The sequence below is a fragment of the Oryctolagus cuniculus genome, chromosome 2, assembly GCF_051225735.1.
Source record: "Oryctolagus cuniculus isolate XC-2025 breed Fujian yellow rabbit chromosome 2, ASM5122573v1, whole genome shotgun sequence".
NCBI classification, from domain to species: domain Eukaryota; kingdom Metazoa; phylum Chordata; class Mammalia; order Lagomorpha; family Leporidae; genus Oryctolagus; species Oryctolagus cuniculus.
In genome coordinates this window covers 180,333,801-180,356,780 of record NC_142868.1, presented here as the reverse complement: position 1 = coordinate 180,356,780, position 22,980 = coordinate 180,333,801, and the positions used below count along the sequence as shown (strand labels likewise).

The following is a 22,980-nucleotide window of genomic DNA, read 5'->3' as shown; positions in this document are numbered from 1 at the left end:
GAGGCTGGGTATATGACAGTGTGGTAGCCATGGGGAGGATTTGAAGGGGATATATAATAAGGTCTAAGATAGAACTAAGTACCCATTACTCTCCAGGCTAGCAGAGTAGTTTAGATTTGGCCTAGGGCTCTGAACTGTTTGAGAGGAATGTTATATTAGAAGAAAATGAGGTCAAATCCTAGAATCTAACACTGTTCTCATGTTTGAAAATTAGCCCTACTGATTATCCAGTAGGAATTGCTTTTGAATATCAGAGTATCCTTGCTTGTTTCAGATTTACTTCTGCACTTCTTTTGTGTTACAGGCTATCTAATTCTATTGAAATATGGACTTTGTGCAGTGATATGTTTCTTGGGATCTTGCAGCCTAGGATCTCTACATGGTATATGGTAGGGAATTGGAGACAGATACCAGTGATCAAGTTTATTATTTTATTATTTAAACACAAGAATTTAGTTTTTTTGGATAGTTTGTTCTCATGGTTCAGAAGTCAAAATGGTGATCATGGAGCTACCCCATTCTCCCCAGGCCTATTCCAGTGTTAGCAATTCTTACTAGCTTCTTAGGCATCTTTCCAGGGTTTCTTTGATATACATATAAATAATAGATTTTTAAAAAAACTTTATTTTGAAGTAATTTTAGACTTACGGATCAGTTGCAGAATTAGTAGAGCTCCCTTGTACTCTTCACACAGCTTTTATAACCATGTTAGAGGATCCCATCAAGATCCCACATTGTATTTGTTACTGTATCTCCCATAGTCTTCTCCAATGTGTTACAGCTTCCCTGGCTTTGTTTCTTGTGTCCTTGAAACCTTTGGAAAGGAACCGCTGGTTATTTTGTAGAGTATTCCCCAATGTGGATAAGTTGAGGGTTTTATTTTTCATCAAGAATAACAAGGAAGTAATGTCTGTTCTCAATCTAGCATGTCAGAGGTATATGGTATTGATATGTATTTTTTTACTGCTGGCAATAGCTTTGATCAGTTGTTTAGCATGTGTCTTGCAGCTGTCTCCTAGTAAAATTACAGTGTTGCCTTTGTAATTAGTATTTTGTGGGGGGTACTGAGATTATGCAAATATCCTGCTTCATGTGATACTTCTACCACTTACATCATCATCCATTGAAAGTTGTTGTCTACAGTAACTATTACTTTGGTGTTTATCTTATGTTTTTGTTTCCACAAGTCTTTTACAGTTTTTTAAAATTAATTTATAAAATTTTATTTGAGGACCCGGAGCTTTGGCATAGCAGGTTAGGCATTCGCCTGTGCTGCCAGCATCCCATATGGGTGCCAGTTTGAGTCCTGGCTGCTCCACTACCAAACTAGTTCCCTTCTGATATCCTGGGAAAGCACTGGAAGATGGCCCAAGTGCTTGGGAGACCCAGAAGAAGCTCCTGGCTCCTGGCTTCAGATCAGCACAGCTCCTGCAGTTTTGGCCATTTGAGGAGTGAGCCAGTGGATGAAAGATCTCTCTGTCTCTTCCTCTCTCTGTTGATAACTATGCCTCTCAAGTAAATAAACAAATCTTAAAAAAATTTTTATTTGAAAGGCAGAGTAAGAGAAATCTTCCATCTGCTAGTTCAATTCCCAAATGCCTGCAACAACCCAGGACTGTGTCAGGCCAAAACCAGGAGCCCGGAACTCCATCCGGGTCTCCCACATGAGTAGCAAGAACTCACTACTTTATCCATAACCTCCTGCCTCCCAGAGTATGCATTAGCAGAAAGCTGGAATCAGAAGTGGAGCCAGGACTCAATCCCAGTCACTGATAGGAGATGCAGACATCCAGAGGGTGTCTTTAATTGCTGTACCAAATGTCCATCCCTCTTCTACAATCATTGATAGCAATTCTGTGAGGAAAAGCTGTCCTTTCCCGCTGTTAATTTATTTTTATCAGCATAGACTCATGGATATTTTATTCTGTGAGTTATAATTCAGTGTGATTATTATTAATTTTGTTGCTCAAATTGTCCCAGATTTGGCCATTGAGAGATCTTTCAAGCTCTTTATTGGGGGCATGTATTGTGGCTCAGCAGGATTAAGATGCCACCTGAAGCGCCAGCATCCCATGTGAGCACCAATTCTAGCCCCAGCTGCTCCACTTTCCATCCAGCTCCCTGCTAAAGCAGCTGGGAAAGCAGCAGGAGATGACGCAAGTGCTTGGGCCCCTGCCCACTCATGTGGGAGACCTGGATGGAGCTCCAGCCTCCTGGCTTCAGCCTGGCCCAGCCCCAGATTTTGGTGGCCATCTGAGGTGTGAGCCAGTAGGTGGAAGATCTCTATCTTTCCCTCTCTGTAACTCTGCCTTTCGGATAGACAGACAGACAGATAGATAAATAAATCTTAAAAAAAAAAGACCATGATACCTTCAATTCCAACCCAACACCAAAAGTTGCATTCTTGTCTTCCTGTTTATTTGTAACTTCTTTCTCCAATAGTAAGAAATCTCTCATTATCCACAATAGATTTACTTATTTGTTCAATTCTAGTATAACAAAGTAGTTTTAGAATTGCTCATTCCCATGTAGAAAATGAATTTGCTAATTAAAGGGTAATATTTGTATTATAGTTCTTTTTCTTTTTAAATTTATTTATTTGAGAGAGCAGAGTTACAGACAAAGAGAGAGACAGAGACAGAAAGAGAGGTCTTCATCCACCAGTTCACTCCTCAAATGGCTGCGATGGCTGAAGCTGAGCCAATCTGAAGCCAGGAGCCAGGATCTTCTTCTGGGTCTCTCACGTGGGTGCAGCTTCTTTTACTGCTTTCACAGGCCACTAGCAGGGAGCTAGATTGGAAGAGGAGCAGCTGGGACACGAACTAGTGCCTGTGTTGGGGTGCTGGCGCCACAGGCAGAGACTCAACCTACTATGCCAGAGCACTGGCCCCTGTATTATAGAGTTCTTATTGTAATAAGGTCAAAATACTATCTTGCAAAGTTACTTATTTTTCCTTCCCTGCTTCCTTCATTATGTCACCCATTTGTAATAAGTTCACATATAGATTGCATTTTAATCATCCTATTTAATTTCTACTACTCATTTATTTTGAAGATAGGTGAAATGTCACTGTGGTTCTAAATCAGACCTGTACAGAAAAGTATACTTAAAGGGAGTCAGTGTACTTCATCTCCCCTTTCCATTCCCATTCCCTTTCCCTTTTTCTTCCTTCCCTATTCCACCCACTCCCAAAGGTAACCAAATCCATTTGTTTCTGTTTCACCCTTCTTGCATTTTTAAGGGATGAGAGAACAGATTACATGTAGAGGTGATTTTCTTATAGCCTGTTCTTTCTTACCATACATACTGTTTTGCATACTGCTTTATTTTATTTAAGAATATATCCTGGGGGCTGGTGCTGTGGTGCAGTGGGTTAAAGCCCCAGCCCACAGCGCCAGCATCCCATATGGGCGTCAGTTCAAGTCCCAGCTGCTCCACTTCTGATCCAGCTCCTTGCTAGTGCACCTGGGAAGGCAACAGAGGATGGCCCAAGCTCCTGGCTCCTAGCTTCAGATAGCTCAGTTGTGGCTGTTTTAACCATTTGGGGAGTGAACCAGCAGATGGAAGACTTCTTTATCTCTCTCTTTCTTTGTAACTCTGTCTTCTAAGTAAATAAAATAAATCTTTTTTTTTTTTAAAGAATATATCTTAGAAATCACTCCTAGTCTGTTCATAGAGTTCATCCTTATTCTTTTAAAAAATTTTTTAAAAATATTTTTTATTTTATTTATTTGCGAGACAGATATAGGCATCTCCCAGCTACTGGTTCAATCCTCAAAAGTCCCCAACGGCCAGGGCTGAGCCAGGAATGAAGCCAGGAGACAAGAATTCAGTCTGGGTCTTCCATGTGAGTGGCAAGGACCAAACTATTTGAGCCATCACCTCTGCCTCCTGGGAGCACATTAGCAGAAAGCTGGAATTGGAAGCTGAACTGGGACTTGAACCCAGGCATTCTGACATGGGACATGGGGATCATAAGTGACATCTTACCCATTACACCAAATTCCCGCTCCCTCATTATTTTGTTTTCATTGCTGCATCGTACATAGTTTAAATGATAGTTTATTATATAAAAATAATAGCTTATTTAAATTCTCCTATTTGTAAAAGGATTCTAGATAGATTCATTTGTACTAGCTGCCGAAATGCATAAATGCATGTGAGTGAAGCCAGCTCCATGTTCTGATTTCTTCTCTAGACTTATCAGAGGGTCTTCTGAGCGATCTTTCTTACTAATAGCATTGCTTGTATGGCCTGTGGTTTGTTTTTCTGTCTCGGAGAATCAGGTTCTTTCTAGGTACCTGAAGCTGGAAGGTTGTTGACTTACCAGAGGTGGCCCCACTTTACCCATGGGAGGCTTTGCCAGCTTTCTCTGCAGCTGCTGTCTCTTCGTTGGAAACTCCAGTAATTGTTAGAAGGAGAGGTTATATAAAAAGAAGTGCTAGGAAGAATTCTGCTTTTCTAGTATAAACAAGGATTATGCGTTCTGTTACCTGGTTTCTCTGAATCCTTGTTTTAGGTCAAACCTTTTTTGTTTTAGAATTTAGAAAATACTGGAAATTGGGACCAGTGTAGTGATACAGTAGAGTAAGCTGCTGCTTGTGATGCCAGCATCCATATCAGGGTGCCAATTAAGTCCTGGCTGCCCTGCTTCTTTTTTTTTTTTTTTTTTTTTTTTTTGACAGACAGAGTGGACAGTGAGAGAGAGAGACAGAGAGAAAGGTCTTCCTTTTGCCGTTGGTTCACCCTCCAATGGCCGCCGCGGCCGGCGCACCGCGCTGATCCGATGGCAGGAGCCAGGTGCTTTTCCTGGTCTCCCATGCGGGTGCAGGGCCCAAGTACTTGGGCCATCCTCCACTGCACTCCTTGGCCATAGCAGAGAGCTGGCCTGGAAGAGGGGCAACCGGGACAGAATCCGGCGCCCCGACCGGGACTAGAACCCGGTGTGCCGGCGCCACTAGGCTGAGGATTAGCCTATTGAGCCAGGGCGCTGGCCTGCCCTGCTTCTGATCCAGCTTCCTGCTAATGCACCTGGGAAAGCAGTAGGACAGTGACCCATTACTTGGGACCCTGCCAAACATGCAGGAGATCAGAATGGAATTCCTGACTGCTGACTTCAGCCTGGCCCACACCTTGGTATTGTGGCTATTTGGAGAGTGAACCAGTGGACAGAAGATCTCTCTTTGTCTATTCCTTTCTCTCTACCATTCTGCCTTTCAAATAAATCTTAAAAAAATAAAAAATTAGAAATAGTGAAAATTAGTTTATAATCATTAAGGAAAAAATCAGAAATTCAAATAAGCAGGGAAAAATTGTTCGAACTATTTTTTAACAAAAAAATTTTGACTCTGTGCACTGCTCTGATTTTTTCTTCCTTTTTAAACTAGATTGTTATATCTGAAAGTCTCCTATCTTCTGTTAAATCAAGCTTTTCTGTGACTAAAGAATGGTCAGTCATACATAATCAGTTATTCAGGAACTTTAAAAGGTCTTATATCGGGGCCGTGGCTGTGATGTACAAGGTTAAGGTGCCTCCTGAAATGCTAACATCCCACAAAGGTGCTAGTTCAAGTCCCAGCTGCTCCATTTCCAATCCAGCTCCCTGCTGGGAAGATAGTGGAAGACAACCCAAGTCCCTGAATCCTTGCACTCAATGTGGGAGACCCAGAAGAAGCTTCTGGCTCCTGGCTTTGGCCTGGCCTAACTCTGACTATTGCGGCCATTTGGGGAGTGAATCAGCACATGGAAGATCTCTGTCTCTCCTCCTCTGTCATTATCTCTGCTTTTTAAGTAATTAAAATAAATCTTGAAAAAAGAAAGGGTCTTTATATCTTTGGTTTTTTCGTATATGAAATTATACTTGTAGATTCTAGAATCATAACCTGAAAAGTTGGATGTGAGAATTTTGTGGTATTCTGGTTGGGAGTTGAATTCCTTTAATAAAATGTTGTCTTGTCTTGTAGTTAAAATACACCCGCCCTGGGCTACCTACCTTCAGCCAGGAGGTCCTGCACAAGTGGAAGTCAGATATCAAGAAGTATCATCGCATTCAGTGTCCTAACCAGGTGGTTCTTTCTTCTTCATTTACTCAGTAGATGTTTAGCAAGCTTCGGCTCTTTTCAGTTATTTATTCCTTTGTGATGAAAAACCCAAACCTTAGTGCCTTAAAACAGTCATTATTTTATTTGTCCGAGTAATTCTGCCAGAGCCCCGCCGGACAGTTCTGTTGTGTGTGGCATCAGCTAGGAACACTCAGAGGGTGTGTTCAGCTGAAAGCTCGGCTGGGGCTGAAACGTCCAAGATGGCTTCCGTGCAGCTTCCTCCAGCTGGGAGCTTGCTTCTCCCCGTGGCCTCTCTCTCTGGCGGGGTTCTTGGACTACCAGCCGGCGACACAGTGACTGACTCCTCAGACCGAATGTTCTAAGAACATGAAAGCAGAAGCTGCAGATCTTCTCTTTTATGGCAGACTTTGTAGAGGATCACCCATTGTATTGATCAAAGGAATCAAGGGGCAAAGGCAGCTTGTGAGGGAGGGCAGACGCCCTTCTGGACGGGAAGAGTGGCCGAGACTTTGCAGTCGTCTACACCACCGTGGCTGTGTACGCAGCACTTAGGGGAGGAGTGAATATAAAAGAAATGGGAGGCACAGTCATACTAATTAAGGCAGATTTTAAAAAAATATCCAGTTTTCCTGTATTTCCCTTGAGTATTAGAGAGAGTGCTAGGTAAGTGAAATATGCAGTCATTTCTAAACAGCTTGTTCACCTTCTTTTTCTTTTTTCTTTTACCCTTCCTGTGTGTGTGTGTGTGTGTGTGTGTGTGTGTGTGAGAGAGAGAGAGAGAGAGAGTGACTTACATGTGGATTCTTTTTCTGTGTGGTTTATGTAACTATTTATTGTTTCTTTCCTCCAGAAGTGTGGTTGACCAGTGTAAATGATACGTATCATTGCTATGAGAAGGATGCTATTTGCTATGGTCTTCACACACTTTTTTCTCTTTTTCAGGGTTGTGAGGCTGTCTACAGTAGTGTATCTGGCCTTAAAGCTCACCTGGGCTCTTGTACATTGGTTTGTAACTTTTTAAACTTAATATGTTCACGTATCCTTTAAAATAGTCTGACATGGAAGAGAATTCAGTTTTGGTGAACAGCTGGTCGTCCTGATTACTGTTATCTTCAGAGGCTGCCTTAGCTTTTTATGTCCCACAGATTCTTAGTGTGTTATTGGGTGGGATGCTGGGATATGTCCAAGACCCTGGAAAAGCCAACACATCCTGTAAGTTTTATCAGTAATGGAATTTGGACAAAAACATATCAGTTTTGAGTCCCTACCAGGGATTTAATACCTTCCAGGGGAGCGTCTGCCACTCTGGGCCTGCCCTGTCTTATTGGGCCTTACACTTTTGAAACTCAACCTACAAGGATTTCTCTGAATTGTTGAAGGTCCTCTAAATCCATCTTAACTGTCCTGGCCTCTGGGGATGGGTGGTGGGAAAGGGTGTCAGGCTAATAGCCATTCACCTCACTGAATCTTCTCCATGTTGACCCAGGTGTCCTACAACCCACCAGCCATGGGAACTGCTGCCACTTTCCAATCCCATTCAGAAGTGTCTCTTCCCACAAAATGATCACCATGGAAACCTGAAGCTTCGGGAGGGGAGAGAAGTCTCAGTTCAAGGCAACAAGGGAGTTAGAGGCATCCAAACCAGATCTGTCCAGGCACGCTTAGGAGTTTGTCATCTTGATCCTAGTTTCTGAGTCTTTAAACTAGGTATTATGGATGGTACTCTTCTAATTCTGGATCACTGAGGCACGCTTTGCAGCAGCGGAGCATAATGGGAAGAATGGCCTGGTGGTCCCTCTGGAGAATTTGGGGAGTTTGATAATTCTGGGGCAGAAACCAAGAGAACCTGGAAGTGAAAGGAACATAGGAAGTCAGAGAAACGTGCCTCTTACATAGTAAAAGCAGGAGGATGCCAGGTTGTGTTGGAGGTGTGGTGGGTGTCTGGTAAGCATCGTGTTAGGGTTTACATGGGTGATAGTCTATTCAAGCTCGTTTTCCCAAATACATTGCTCTTTCGAATCTTTTTCCTTCTTACCTTTGCTAAGTAGAATCTCCACTTTTCATCTAATGGTCCTTACACAGAGACCAGGTCTGTATTCTTGTTTTACCATTAATTCTCTCTCTTTTTTTTTTCCTCTTGGAAATAGGGAAACTTTGTGGCTGGAAAATACAGGTGTCTTCTATGTCAGAAGGAATTTGTGTCAGAGAGTGGTGTCAAGTATCACATCAACTCTGTCCATGCCGAGGTGAGGTCTCCGCTTTCTCACAGTGGTCTTGCGGTGCTGTGGGCCTGATGTGTGAGCCACATGAAGGTTAAGGGAAGAACTCTCAAAGTAGAGAGCAGAGGCCCTGCAGTTAAAATTCTCTGTCGAATTCGATGTGTAATTGTATGAAGGGTGCTTCAAGAAGTTTGTGGGAAATGATTCAAAAGACAAATTTATTTTTGTGCAAAAAAGTGTTAAAAGCCATGCATATGAGGGATCTTCAGAAAGTTCATGAAAAATGCGTACTACAGCAGTGGATGTTTGGCACAGGGGGTTTAGATGCCAGTTGGGCTGCCTGTGTCCCATATTGAAGTGCCTGGGTTCGAGTCCCCACTGTGCTTCCAGCCCAGCTGCCCACTAATATGCATTCCGGGAAGTAGAAGGTAATGGCTCCTGGCTTCAGCCTGACCCAGCCTTTGCTATTGCAGGTATCCGGGGAGTGAAGTAGTAGACAGGGATGGAAAATCTCTCTGTTTTTCTGTCTCTTATTCTGCCTTTCAAGTAAAAAATAAAAATAAATTTTAATAAGAAAATTTAAGAAGGAAATGAATATTATGAAAGAACTGTGCATGACTTGAAAAATTTTTTTGCTAAAAGAAACTTGCCTTTCATTCTGTTTTTCCACAAACCTTTTGTAAAAATTAATTTATTTGAGAGGCAGGGGATGGGGTGGAGTGCTTCCATCTGTGGTTCGCTCCCCAAATGCCCACAGTATTCACAGTTGGATGGGGCTGAAGCCAGGAGCCAGGTACTCAGTCCAGCTCTCCCACACAAGTGGCAGGAACCCGACTACTTGAGACTGCCGCCTTCCAGGCTCTCCATTAGCAGGAAGCGGGAGCTGAGTTTCAGACTTGGGTACTTCAGTATGACATACCGGTTTCTTTCTTTTGTTTTATTTTATTTTATTTTATTTTATTTTATTTTATTGACAGAGTTAGACAGTGAGAGTGAGAGACAGAGAGATAAAGGTCTTCCTTCCGTTGGTTTACCCCCCAAATGGCTGCTACGGCCGGCATGCTGTGCCAATCCAAAGCCAGGAGCTAAGTGCCTCCCCACCCTGGTCTCCCATGTGGGTGCATGCGCCCAAGCACTTGGGCCATCCTCCACTGCCCTCCTGGGCCACAGCAGAGAGCTGGACTGGAAGAGGAGCAACCGGGACTAGAACTTGGCGCCCATATGGGATGCTGGCACCACAGGCGGAGGATTAACCGAGTGAGCCACAGCGCTGGCCCCCCATACTGGTTTCTTAACTGGTGTCCTAACTACTGGGCTAAGTGCTCACTCCTCCATAAACTATTTGAAGTCCCCTCGTATTTGAAATCACTGTGTTGTAAGCATCTTTCGACTCTTAATTCTCTGAAATCTGCTTAAATTAGATATTTGGGAACCAGGTTGATTTCGTGTCTTAAAAATTATTTCACAGCAATCTCTATACTTCTGTACTTTCCAGTATCTAATATTTTCCAGTAACTTTTTAAAGCAACCTTAAATTTATTTTTAATGTATTCATTTAAAGGTGGAGAGATAGTGATCTGCCATCTGTGGTTCATTCCCCAGATTTCCACAACAGCTGGAGCTGTGCCAGGCTGAAGCTGTGAGCTGGAAGCTCGGTTTAGGTCTCCCATGTGGCTTGCATGGACCCAGTACCTTGAGCCATCATCCCTGCTTCCCAGGGTGCACATTAGCAGGAAGCTGGAATCAATCGGGAACAGAGCCAGGGCTCGGACCCAGGCACTCTGATGTGGAATGTGGGCTTTCCACATGGTGTCTTAAGTGCTACGCCAAATGCCTGCCCCCAGTAACCTTTTTTTGATGCTGTTTGAAATCCTGTTTAAAACAACTGCTTGGCTAGTGCTGTGGCACAGCAGGTGAACACCCTGGCCTGAAGCATCGGCATCCCATATGGGTGCTGGTTCGAGACCCGGCTGCTCTACTTCCTGTCCAGCTCTCTTCTATGGCCCAGGAAAAGCAGTAGAAGATGGCCTAAATCCTTGGGCCCCTTCACCCCCATGGGAGACCGGGAAGAAGCTCCTGGCTCCTGGCTTTGGATCGGCACAGCTCCGGCCATTGTGGCCAATTGGGGAGTGAACCATTGGATGGAAGACATCTTTGTATCTTTCTCACTCTCCCTTTCTCTGTAGCTCTAATTTTCCAATAAATAAATAATAAATAAATAAAATAAAAATTTGCATAAAATGCTTCCAAGTTCAGAAGGATAATAGTTTTCTTTTGTGGAAAGTCTCTCTTTTTTTTAAGATTTTATTTATTATTTGTTTGAGAAGTAGAGACAGAGAAGAGAGGGAGGGAGGGAGGTTGTCCATCTGCTGGTTCACTCCTCAAATGGCTGCAACAGTTAGAGCTGGGCTGATCCAAAGCCAGAGCCAGGAGCCTCCTCTAAGCACTTGAACCACCTTCCACTGCCTTTCAGGCCACAATCACAGAGCTGAATTGTTATAGGAGCAGCTGGGACACAAAGAGGCCCAGTGCACCACACCACAGTGCCAGCCCCTTGAGGAAGGTTTCTTAATAACGCACATGAACAGAGAAGTTGTTTATTAAACAGTTCGAAACCCTATTTCAAAAGCTGTGTGCTGGCCCTTGGAATATCTTCCTGCAGAAGCTGTTCCTACCTGGCGAGGAAGATACATAGGGAGCACCTTCTGCTGTTTTTTGCCCTCAGATTTCACAGTTTTAACAGTGCGAACCTTAATGAATTTCATCAAATGTGGTTTTTGTTGATTTCTTTATTTAAGCTTTGGGAATTCCTATCTAAAATCTGAGATTTCTTCTGAAAGGCACTGGTGAATTTTTATAGTAATAGTATACCTGTTCACGGTCAGCAAGTATTTGAAAGATAACTGCCTCCTGACAGACTCAGTGGTTGAGTCCCATTTGGGATGCTTGCGTCCTGTGTCAGCACGCCTGGTTCGCGTCTCTGCTTCTCCTTCAGCTTCCTGCACCAAGGGAGGCAGCAGGTGATGGCTTGGTAAACTTGGTTCCCTTCCATCCCCGTGGGAGATGGAGATTGAGGTCTGGGCTCCAGACTTTGGCCTGGCCCAGCCCTGGCTGCTGTGCACAGTGAGGAGTAAACCAGCAGATAGAAATGCTTTCTCGTTCTGTTTCTTTGCCTTTCAAATAAAATGAAAATAAAGAAATACATATACAAAATCTGCCCCTTATGTAGTTAACTGGTTTCTCCAGCTTCTTCCTTTTAGGAAGCTGGACCCAACGGAGTTGAAACAAAACAATTTCATTAGTTTGGGATTCGCTGCCAGGCATTTATTTGTTCATTGATTTACGCCTATATTTATGAATTTTGATCAGTGTCTCTTTTTGTTTGTTTTTTACTGGAACATTTCAGACACATGGAAATAGAATAGTAAACCCAATGCACTGTCACCCAGCTTCAGCAGCCATCAGTTCACGGCCAGTTTGTTTTATTTACAATCTCTCTCACATTTCTCCTCCATGAAAACTGTTTTTTAAAGCAGAGTCCTCATCATTTCAGCTGTAAACACTTCTTTAAATATGTATCTGTAGGACTTTAAAGTCATGTAACTACAGTCATTACATCTAAAAAATTAACAGTGACTCTTTAATGTTATTGTATTTATCCAGTCATTCTGTAAATTTTCCTGTCTCATAAATTTTTTAGAGTTGATTTGTCCAAATCAGCTTCTAAGAAAAGGCCATTCTACAGCATTTATCTGTTTTTATCTAGAATAGCACTAGCCAGTGGAAATGTAATCTAAGCCATGTATATACCTAAAAATTTTCTACTAGCTGTGTTTAAAGAAATACAGAGAGAGCCGGCGCTGCAGCTCACTAGGCTAATCCTCCACCTTGCGGCGCCAGTACACCGGGTTCCAGTCTCGGTCGGGGTGCCAGATTCTGTCCCAGTTGCCCCTCTTCCAGGCCAGCTCTCTGCTATGGCCCGGGAGTGCAGTGGAGGATGGCCCAAGTGCTTGGGCCCTGCACCTGCATGGGAGACCAGGAGAAGCACCTAGCTCCTGGCTTTGGATCAGCGTGGTGCACTGGCCGCAGCGCACCAGCCCCGGCGGCCATTGGAGGATGAACCAATGGCAAAGGAAGACCTTTCTCTCTGTCTCTCTCTCTCACTGTCCACTCTGCCTGTCCAAAAAAAAAAAAAAAAAGAAAACAGGTAAAATGAAATTTAATACCTTTTATGTATTTAGCACAATAGATTTAAAACATTATTTTAACGTGTTAAAAAATAATGAGACATTTTACATTTTTGCCATATCAAGACTTTGAAATTTGGTGTCTATTTTACACTGGAAGTTTATCTCACTGAAGACTAGCCACGTATCAAGAGCTCATTAGCCACGTGTGTCTGGTGGCTATGTCATTGCATAATGCAAATCTAGAATCCTTTTATTTTTTTGCCTTTGCCATTTTTTGTGGAAAAAAAACCTGTTGTCACTTGTCACATTTATCCGCATTCTGGATCCTCCTAATTGCATCCGATGTTCTTCTGTCCTGGCTATATCCTCTAAATTAATAGATCTAGAAGACTGAGCAGATCACCTGATTAAATTCAAGTTCCTTTTGGTTTTTCTTTTAGACAATAAGACTTCATAATGGATTTTCCTGTCTTCTCCCCTTAACTTTTAAAATTGAGGCTCAACGGCGCTGTGGCACAGTGGGTTAAAGTCCTGGCCTGAAGTGCCGGCATCCCATATGGGCGCCGGTTCTAGTCCTGGCTGCTCTACTTCTGATCCAGCTCTCTGCTATGGCCTGGGATAGCAGAGGACGGCCCAAGTCCTTGGGCCCCTGCACCCACCTGGGGGACTGGGAGGAGGCTCCTGGTCCTGGCTTCAGATCGGCTCAGCTCCGGCCGTTCTGGCCATCTGGGGGGAGAACCAGTGGATGGAAGACCTCTCTCTCTCTGTACCTCTCTCTCTCTAACTCTTTCAAATAAATAAAAATAATAATAATAATAATAATAATTTAAAAAAATTGAGGCTCAAAGAAGTTATCATTTACCCGTGGGCACATAGCTAGAAACAGAGTTGGGATTTTCACCCAGGAGGTCTGGCAACAAAATTCATGCTCCTGACCCTTACACTATCATGAAATAAAAAAATCTCATGTGGCTCATGTAGATCACTTTAGTAAATGATCTATGTCTTACAGTTTTGAGAACTGTTCTGTATTGGGTTTATCCAGTAAAAAGTACAGAGTTCTTAGGTATCGTGCCATACCTGCTTCTTCTCTGTATTCCGCCCTGGTCGTGCCTTATGATACAAAATTCTGCCTATCCGCCTTGTGCCTGCTTTTCCTTATGTTTGACTGGACGGCGTTTCCGTTTTGCCTCTCCAGGACTGGTTCGTTGTAAACCCAACAACAACCAAGAGCTTTGAGAAACTGATGAAGATAAAGCAGCGGCAGCAAGAAGAAGAAAAACGCAGGCAGCAGCACAGTAGCAGAAGGTCCCTGAGGAGGCAGCAGCAGCCCAGCATCGAGCTTCCCGACTCCGAGCTGAGTGCTAGAGTAGGCAAGGGTCAGAGGAGGAGCAATGAGGACCTGGTGGTGTCAACCTCCTGTAAGGAACCAGAGCAGGAGCCAGTGCCAGCGCAGTTCCAGAAAGTCAAGGTCCCAAAGACTAACCATAAACGAGGAAGGAAGTAGGCAGTGGTGTGGAGCGCTCCCAGCAGAGTGGATGGGATGCTGTTGTCACGGGGACCTGTGTGGGGAGGACCGAGTCGTGGGGCTGAGGGAAGATGCTTTCAGCTGTTTGTGTAAGGCTGTTACCTCTCAGCTTCCTCCTCCTGTGTAAATTTCACTGTCTTCCCTACTCGTTCACTTTCATTCCCTCCTCCCGTTTTAGTAGGTTTTCCTGCTATTCCTCGTTGGAGTCCTCTTGTTTTTCTCTTATCTTGCCCAAAGAGCTCCCTCTTAAGGCCAAAGTATAGGCCTCTCTTGCCCTGTACAAGACTAAGAAACCTGTTTTGTTGTCCTTTCCTTCCTGGGGTATAGAATGTTCTTGGAAGATCCATTGATTTAGTAGCCACTCCGTCATCTAGCTTATAAAACAATTCCAAGCTAATATTTAAAAACCATAACTGATTTATCATTTTGTGTTTGTGATACAATATGCCTAGAGGCTAGAACCGTTGCCACTCATGTAATAAGGTCATCTTGTCTCCTTGGGAAACAGACTTTATGGAGGTTGTTTGAATTCAATATGGTTTTAGGATTGAAAGTAAGAAAATAGATGTAGGACGAAAAAGCGAGGACCTCTCTACTCTGGTTAAACTGGGCGATGAAAAGCAGCGTTAGGAGTAACGTGTCCTCAGAATTAAAGTGAAAGAAAAATTAGAAGAAGCAATAAATACTGCCCCAACTTTCCTGTTGCTATGTTCAGTGCCCTCCTGAAACTTGCATTTGTTCCCTTGGTTTGAAGGATTGAGAAACGTAATATTGCCCCCAGTGTTTGGACACAGTGTCCTAGCGCTCCTGATAATGCCACCAAGGTTGGAAACGAAGGTACGTGTTCCTGCCTTCTCCCCTGGACTTGACCTCACTTGCTAGGCTGTGCCCCACTAACTCCTCATCCATCCCGTTAGCCAACTTCTGTGTCCGAATTTTCTGAGAGTATTGCCCTTCTGTCCTCTTTTATATGTGGAGTTCTCTCCTCTTTATGTCCTGAGACTGACACCGGATGCAGATATGTGTCTGGAGCGGGAAGTAATTCTGTCTGTACCTCAGGCCTCATCATGTTCAGTCGGCTATTTCTGCTTGAGGGTGGCTTTCTCTGGAGCATTGGTTAGAGCAGCTTTGTTGTCGTGTTTCTGGATTCTCTTCCCCTTTTACGTAAATATTCTTGCCTATTTTGTGGCATATGCCGTATATGCCCGGCTGCTAGGAGCCACTCCGGAACACTGTCATTTAGAGCAGATTCTAGCGTATCCTGGGCGTGGGACAGGGTGTGGGACAGGGGGTGCCCTGGTGGAGCCGGGGTGGGGGGAGGCTTCGTCTGGCCAGCTCAGGTTGGTGCTCAGACTCAAGCTGGCATAAACACGTGGACTGGGCGGCCCTTCTCATCTTCCTGCTGTGGCCTGGGGAGGGGAGGCCTGCTATTTTCTGCAGGACACAGATCTCGGGGTGGAGAGGACAGACGGAGAGAAAACCAGCCTTAAGGTGTTAGCGTAGCCTGGTGAAATACTGCTGGCGTCTCCGAGGGACTGCCCCGTGGGTCTGGGCAGACACTGGAATTCCTTGGAGCATGGAGAACGCTCTGGGCTCCATGACTGCAGCCAGATCCAGGCCTGAGGCCGCTGACACTTGACACCGGGGCCATTGGTGGGTGAGGAGCAGACTTTGTATCTTGAGCCAAGAAGCAAGACCTGGGGGTGGGGGGAGGGGGGCAGGGGTGGGAGCCAATACTGAGTGCCTGCAGCATCTACGACTATCTTCACAGCTCAGAACTTGTAACTAAAATATTTAAAGAATCGGATTTTGAATGAAAATTAAAGGGCAAATGTTCTCAACCAAAAAGTACAACCTTTCCAAATTCTAAAAGGCTAGTACCACTCTTTGGCTCTCTGTTCTCTGTGCTCCTCCAAATAGCTTTAAAATGTGGGCTTTTGTGAAGACCACTTGCAAACAAGGGAGCATCCAAACCCACATTTGATACCGTCAGCATAGGGAATTGGAAACGAGTGAAGGGAATGGTGTATCCACTCCACATTTTCATTGGCAGTTACCCCCAAAAAGCCCTTTCAGCAGATGAGGGTTGTCAGGGAGGAGAGATGAAGAAGCTATGTTAATTTCTGGTGAGTAAGACTTGGGGAATGTTTGGCAATGACAAAAGAAATAAAGGACTCTTGGTTAGAATACGGTTTCCAGTTCTTTGACTCCTTGCCTACGCTCTATGCGGGTTGAAGATGAACAGAGATGGGCAGGAGTTCCAACTGAGTTCAAAGACAGTTGTCGCAGTAATTCTTGCACTCCTGAGATCTGCTAGTTAAAATGAACAGGTTGAGGATCAAATAAATTGGTATAGGAAACTTGCCTAGTCCCAACCAGGATCTTGACTAGCACTCCTTTGTTACTTCCTGAGGCCAGAAATCAGCAGAATGCAATATGGATAATCCTAATCACACTGAGTTAAACTTTTTGAAAAAGTTTTTCAAAAGAAATTCGTTCGAATAACATAAACTAAGTTTATGAGGTATATCTCGGTTTTGGAGCAAAGTAAATTGCTGCATGGTTTGGAATGTTAATGGTCACTTTGAAAACAATTTGGCCATATTTGCTGCAGTTGATGGTGCACCCTCTGGGCAGTTTGAGTCTGCGGTACATACAGAGAAGCTGCCCTTGGCCAGATACACCAAGACTTGTAGACAAGGATGATTGTCGCAGTACAGTTAATACTCACTGGAAGCTTTGTGAAAGACTGCTAGCCGTCTGCCACAATCTGCTGCTACCTTCCAGTTACAGGACTCTAGGACAGATGGCCAGACTGCATTCCCCAGCTGTGCCCCTATTCCCCTCCTCTGTAGTAATGAAGCAGCGAGCTAACGTCCCTTCCCTAGAATGTGAGTGGAAGTGCTGTGTGTCACTTGCAGGCTAGAGCCTTTAAAGGTGAGTGTGTACCTCCATGCTTTCATTTCCCTTTCTCTGGCTAGATGCAGAGGGAGATGGGGCCCAACCTACTCTAATACACAACCTGATTGTCCATCGTAAGAATAGATGAATTGGGGACCAGCGCTGTGGTGTAGCGGGTAAAGCTGCCGCCTGCAGTACCGGTATCCATATGGGTGCTGGTTCGAGTCCCAGCTGCTCCACTTCCGATCCAGCTCTCTGCTATGGCTTGGGAAAGCAGTAGAAGATGGCCTTGGGCTTTTGTGCCCATGTGGGAGACTTAGAAGAAGGTCCTGGCTCCTGGCTTCGGATCAGCTCAGCTTTGGCCATTGTGGCCATTTGGGGACTGAACCAGCGGATGGAAGACCTCTCTCTCTCTGCCTCTGCCTCTCTATAACTGCCTTTCAAGTAAATCCTAAAAAATGGGAATAAAGACAGATCTTCTATAAAAAAAAAGATGAATTGTGGTCGTCATACAGTGAAATACTATAAAAATTGTGAAATTAACTAGGGCTTCTTGTGTCATGAATAAATCTCAATGTGTGGGAAAAGCAAGTTACAGAATACATCAGGTGTACCATTTATGTAAGACTTGCAGATATGTAAAACCATGCTTTGTTGATGGATGTCTGTAAACAAGATACGCATAGAATGGATGGACATCAAATTTAGAATAGTGTTTCTAGAATCCATATAGACTTCAACTGAAATTACAACTTCTGACTGATTAAGGTAGATAGTATTTGTTATAGCAACTGTGTTTTTGGTATGTCTGAAATACTTTTTTAAAAAGTTTACATCAGCCGGCGCCGCGGCTCAATAGGCTAATCCTCCAACTTGCGGTGCCGGCATACCGGGTTCTAGTCCCGGTCAGGGCGCCGGATTCTGTCCCGGTTGCCCCTCTTCTAGGCCAGCTCTCTGCTGTGGCCAGGGAGTACAATGGAGGATGGCCCAAGTGCTTGGGCCCTGCACCCCATGGGAGACCAGGAGAAGCACCTGGCTCCTGCCTTCGGATAAGCGTGGTGCACCGGCCGCAGCGCGCTGGCTGCAGCGGCCATTGGGGGGTGAACCAACGGCAAAAAGGAAGACCAGAATCTCTCTCTCTCTCTCACTGTCCACTCTGCCTGTCAAAAAAAAAAAAAAAAAAAACTCTTCTGTTCACCTCCTTCTTATAAGGAACCTTTGGGAATTTTCTGTTTCATCTTAATCTTATATTTTCCCTCCCCCTAGAGTCCCTTCTCTGCTTGAATAGACTGTACCACTGTACATTCAGATGCTGGGGCCAAGAGTGTCTTTTTCCCCCTCCTGACGTCCACCATCAAATCTCTAATCTGTTCACTCTGCTTCAGTTGTACCAATCCAAACCATAATCAGTTTTGCCTAGACTGAAACAATAGCTTCTTAATTGGCTTCCTTCTGCTTTTTACAGATGTGAATACATTCCATGGAACTGCTATAGTGAATTTTGAAAATTATAAAGATTCTCCTACTAAAAGCCAGCCTAATGGTTTCTCATTGCATTTAGAGATTTATTTATATATTTGAAAGCAGAGTGACAGACATCTTCTGTCCATTGACTTACCCTCCAAATGATTGAAACAGCTGAGGCTGAACCAGGCCAATGGCAAGAGCCCAGAACTCCATCCGGATCTCCCATGTGGATGGCAGGGGCCCAGTACTGGGGCCATCCTCAGCTTTATTTCATCATTCAGATCTTAGCCTAAAATTCACCTCAGAGGTTTTTTTCCTTCCACTCTCACTTTCTGTAATATCATCTTGTTTAATTTTCTTCATAGCCAAGTAAACGAAGAGTACATTGAGATCTTAGTTGAGCCAACCTACTGCTCAATTGGAGGTACAGATGTCAAAGTATTTCATCAGCTATGGTTCACCCTTCACTGTCTTTAAGCCTTCATTTGGAAAAGGATAGAAAGGTGCAAGCAATACCTATCTGTAGCCATCACCTGGGATGCTAACAAGTAAAAATGAACTGAGATCAGATGGAAGTTACCCACTCCCAAGTTAGATAATCAGCAAAGGCAGGGAGGAAACAAGCAGAATTACAAGAGGTGAAGATTCTTCCCACTTTCCGACTGCTTACCTGCCTTGGGTGTGAATTTTCCTAGGCTTTGCACCCGTGGAGAATAGAGCATCAAATTGTGTCGGATGCCATGCTTTCCAAGTTTCATCTAACACATTTCTAGCTCATAAACTGGGGTTAAGAGTAGGTTAAGGTCCATACCTACTATCTTTAAAGTCCTAACTTTTGCATTAAAACTGTATTTCCACACTAGTATGAATAAGACATGCTGAAGTGTTATTAAGAGTGATGAAGCAGGCCGGCGCCGCAGCTCACTAGGCTAATCCTCCACCTTGCGGCGCCGGCACACTGGGTTCTAGTCCCAGTCGGGGCGCCAGATTCTGACCCAGTTGCCCCTCTTCCAGGCCAGCTCTCTGCTATGGCCCGGGAGTGCAGTGGAGGATGGCCCAAGTGCTTGGGCCTTGCACCCGCATGGGAGACCAGGAGGAAGCACCTGGCTCCTGGCTTCAGATCGGCCATTGGAGGGTGAACCAACGGCAAAAAGGAAGACCTTTCTCTCTCTCTTTCACTGTCCACTCTGCCTGTTAAAAAAAAAAAAAAAAAAAAAACCAAGAGTGATGAAGCAGAAGATTAATAACACTGGAACAGTAATAAAATCAATGGATAAGTTATAATGTATTTTTAATGCATAAGCTACATATTTAACAAAAATCATTAAAGGCACATTGCAAGAGGATCCTTTTTTAAGTCTAATTTTAAGTGAATTCATTTTATTTATAAATAAAAAATGAAAATCTAGGAAACTGACATTTTCCATCACTAGCAATTTCTGGAAAACAAAATAGATTGTATTTTCCCGTAGAAGAGCAATGTTAAAATATGGGGTCATCTTAGGAGTCAGCATTCAAATATGTTACTGGTGAAACCACAATATGTCATGAAATAGAAAAAACTACCCTAAAGTCTATATTAATTAAAAACTATTCCTATTTCTGTTAAATGGCCTATTAAATAGATGGCACACATTGCCAAAGGCATTTGGTGTAGTATAGAGTGCACATGTAAGAAAATACAAGAAATGACCTAAAATGAAAGTCCTTACTGTAAATAACTAAGTCATTTTATCATCTTAAAACTTAGAATGTTGATATGGAAAGGGGTGGCAAAAGATTCTTAAGTCCAAATATTTTAAAACTTTTTTGATAGGTTTTCCTGAAACAGGCATTCAATCACTTCTTTAATGCTAAAAGTGTTTCTTCAAAGAACATTTCACAAAAAAGAGGTGACTTAATAAATGTCACCATTCAAATCCTCTTACCCCCTTAATGTATTCAAAGCTGAAATTTTTGTAGGGGTTCATCATCAGATTTCAAAGGTCATTCAACCTAGCACTTAGTGGGCTTGCTGTTATCAGAGTACTTTTTCAACTGGCGAGGAATCTGTAAAAGGAGCTACCCACCCACTGGCCTACACTTAAAAAAGAACTTAGAAACACTTCATCCTTGTCTGCTGATTTGGCCAAAAGGAATACAAGTAAACTGATCCGTGTTATTTATACAGCAGAAAGCCCTATTCAGTGAAATGCTGTCCTTAAAGGTATTTTCTCTATAAAGAAATCTTAACTTGGCTAGATGAAATCACACACCCCAAGTGGGTGTTTCTGAACTTGCTGGATGTATGGGGTGTTTCGGAGATGGTGAAACAGGTTGGGCTATCAGGTATTAGGTTAACTGGAAGTCTGAAAATTGTGTTTATCAACATAAGGTAGTTTTTTAAATACTGCTTAAAGGAAGCCGGTCACCTTACATGACTGCACCTAGTCTTTTGTACCAACACGTATGGTATTTTACTACAATCTGGAATTCAAAAGCCTTTCCTAACAGGTTTGCTGGGTACGTATTTGAGGAACTACGGGGGGTTTATCGTTGATGCGGCGCCCAGGGGAGGCCTCGGTGGTGCCTGGGGGACACCCTGTCCTTTAGGGCACCCATGGCGTCTTTCTTGCAGCCGTTGCCTCCCACGGAGCATGCTCTGCACAAGCCACTGTTCCTGCTCCAGCTGCTGCTTCTGGCTCCTTAACTGGCTTTGAGTAGCCTCTAATTTCTGGGATTGCCGCATTAGCTGCCAGCATTCCTTGCGTAGCCGCTGGTTCTCTGCCTGGATGCCGTGGCAGAACTTCACCTCAGCCTGCTTTGCTGCCGACCTCAGGGCCTGCGTCTTCTCCCTGAGCGCCCTCCTTTCTTGCTTTCCCAAGTGCCTCACGTCTGGCTCATTCAGCTGCTCCTCCAGCAGGGCCTTTTCCTTGAGGAACTGGGCGAGTTTCTCGGCGGCGATCTGCGCTTCGATCTTGTTTTTCTCCTCCTGTAATTTCTGGATTTGTATGTCCTGTTTCTCCTTTAACAGCGAAATGTCTCTCAGATCCTGCAGCTGCTGCTTCAGATCGGCTTGTATCTTTTTCTTCTGCATGAGCTCTGCTTTAAGCACTGCAGACTTCTTGGCATATCTGGCGGCTAACTTCTGTCTCCCCCTTTTAATCTCTCGACTTTCCTGTATGTACTCCGTCCACAGCTTCACGGGCTCCTTCGCCAGCTCTTCCGTTTTCTTGGTCAGGTACTCCAGAAAGAACCTGTTTTCCGCCTGGAAGTGTAGCTCCTCCTCGTGCAGCTGCCTGGTGTCCTCCAGTAACAGCTGCTGCTGGGCTCGGGCTGCTTTAATCTGCGTGTCCAGCTCTCGCACCTTCGCCATTCTTCTTCGGATACGCATCTCCGCACTTGTTAGCTTCTGGGGCTGGAGCAGATTATTTATTAGACTGAGGTACGACGGAGGGGAACTCCTGGGACCTTCGGCAAACCTGAAGGGAGAGCCAATGAGACGTGCCTCTGTCAGTTCTTAATGCAAATTTAAGCAATCATAAAAGATGCACAATTGTCCTTAATACAGCGACTATTTACTTATTTGAAAGGCAGATTTCCCATCTGCTGGTTCACTTCCCAAATACCTGCCACAGCTGGGGCTCCATCCGCATCTCCCACGTGGGTGGCAGGGACCCAAGTATCTGGGCCACCAACTGCTGCCTCCCAGGCGCATTGCAGGAAGCTAGACTGGACGTGGAGTTGGAACTTGATCCCAGGCATTCAGATACGGAATGCTGGTGTCCCAAGTGGCAGCTCAACAAGTATTTTGGAGACCTACTACGTTCCAAACACTCCGCAAGCCACGGGAAATACAACCAGGGTTGAAGATGCTGGGGGTACCGCCGACAATTTGCAATAGGCATTCCCTGCAACCCCGCGGCGTAGTGTCCGTTTTAAAGAACAAGAAACCAGACGGCTGACCAGTGGCAGCGCCTGGGTATGAAACCCAGATCGTCGGACGCGGGACGGTGATGGGGAGCGGGGATACTTCTCCTTCATCCTCTTTCCGTGGCCGCACTCACTTGCTCCTGGAATCCAGCTGTTGACAGCGGTAGCTGCGCAGTTCTCGGAGGGTGGTCGCCGAGGAGCGCGCGCTGACGTCGGGGGTCGTGAAGGCGGAAAGGTCCTGCAGCTGCTCAGTCTGCGGCTCGACGGGTCTCCGCGCTGCCCAGCACCCCCAAGCGTCCCATTTAGCCCCCGCCCCGGTCAGCCCAGCCCTGAGCTGTTTAATCTCCTCGGGTGCCAAACAAGCTCTAGCAGGCGGCAGACCAGCGTCTTCGGTCCTAGCTCTTTGGGACCCCAAAATGAGACGTACGCCCCTCTTTTTCGTGTGGTGGGGGTTCGGCCCTTGGGAGCCCATCTCGTCTCCCGCTCCGAGGAGCCAGCGACGGGCAGTGCTCCTTTTTCGGCTCCGCTAGCCCTCTCCTCTCGCTTCTCTGCTCCCCTCACTTCTCTCCCGGCGTCACTAGCCCGCCCGCAGCAGAAACTCGGCACCCGCTGGCCGGCGCCTCTCGGCGGCGTTCGACTCTATTCTCCGCCCAATCTAGAACGTCGCGGAGGCCTCTCTAGCCACGCCGCGCCTCTGTGG

The 22,980-nt window shown here is 44.9% G+C and overlaps 2 protein-coding genes across 6 annotated transcripts in view; one reads left to right on the top strand and one right to left on the bottom strand.

The window, feature by feature from the left end:
- The window catches only part of ZNF512 (zinc finger protein 512), a 39,642-nt gene extending 23,455 nt beyond the window's left edge, over positions 1-16,187 (top strand). For 3 of the 4 annotated variants that reach the window (XM_070069294.2, XM_070069295.2, XM_070069296.2), the window contains 4 exons: positions 5,965-6,066; positions 7,006-7,068; positions 8,211-8,309; positions 13,671-15,202. In XM_070069294.2, the coding sequence (XP_069925395.1) occupies positions 5,965-6,066; positions 7,006-7,068; positions 8,211-8,309; positions 13,671-13,979 (573 nt within the window). In that variant the 3' untranslated portion in view covers positions 13,980-15,202. Of the gene's footprint in view, positions 1-5,964; positions 6,067-7,005; positions 7,069-8,210; positions 8,310-13,670 lie in introns of all 4 variants that reach the window. The other variant, XM_070069293.2, reaches the window with a different exon arrangement.
- A 3,455-nt stretch (positions 16,188-19,642) lies between these two features.
- CCDC121 (coiled-coil domain containing 121) lies at positions 19,643-22,942 on the bottom strand. 2 transcript variants are annotated; one of them, XM_089326629.1, is made up of 2 exons: positions 21,977-22,942; positions 19,643-21,829 (listed from the first exon to the last, which is right to left on the bottom strand). In XM_089326629.1, exons 1-2 carry the CDS (start codon positions 22,063-22,065, stop codon positions 20,887-20,889), a joined length of 1,032 nt encoding a protein of 343 aa, XP_089182755.1. In that variant the 5' UTR covers positions 22,066-22,942; the 3' UTR covers positions 19,643-20,886. The 2 variants fall into 2 exon arrangements, with proteins under 2 accessions (XP_089182755.1, XP_002709842.3); XM_002709796.6 differs by having other exon boundaries at positions 22,415-22,942.
- Positions 22,943-22,980: the final 38 nt, after the last annotated feature.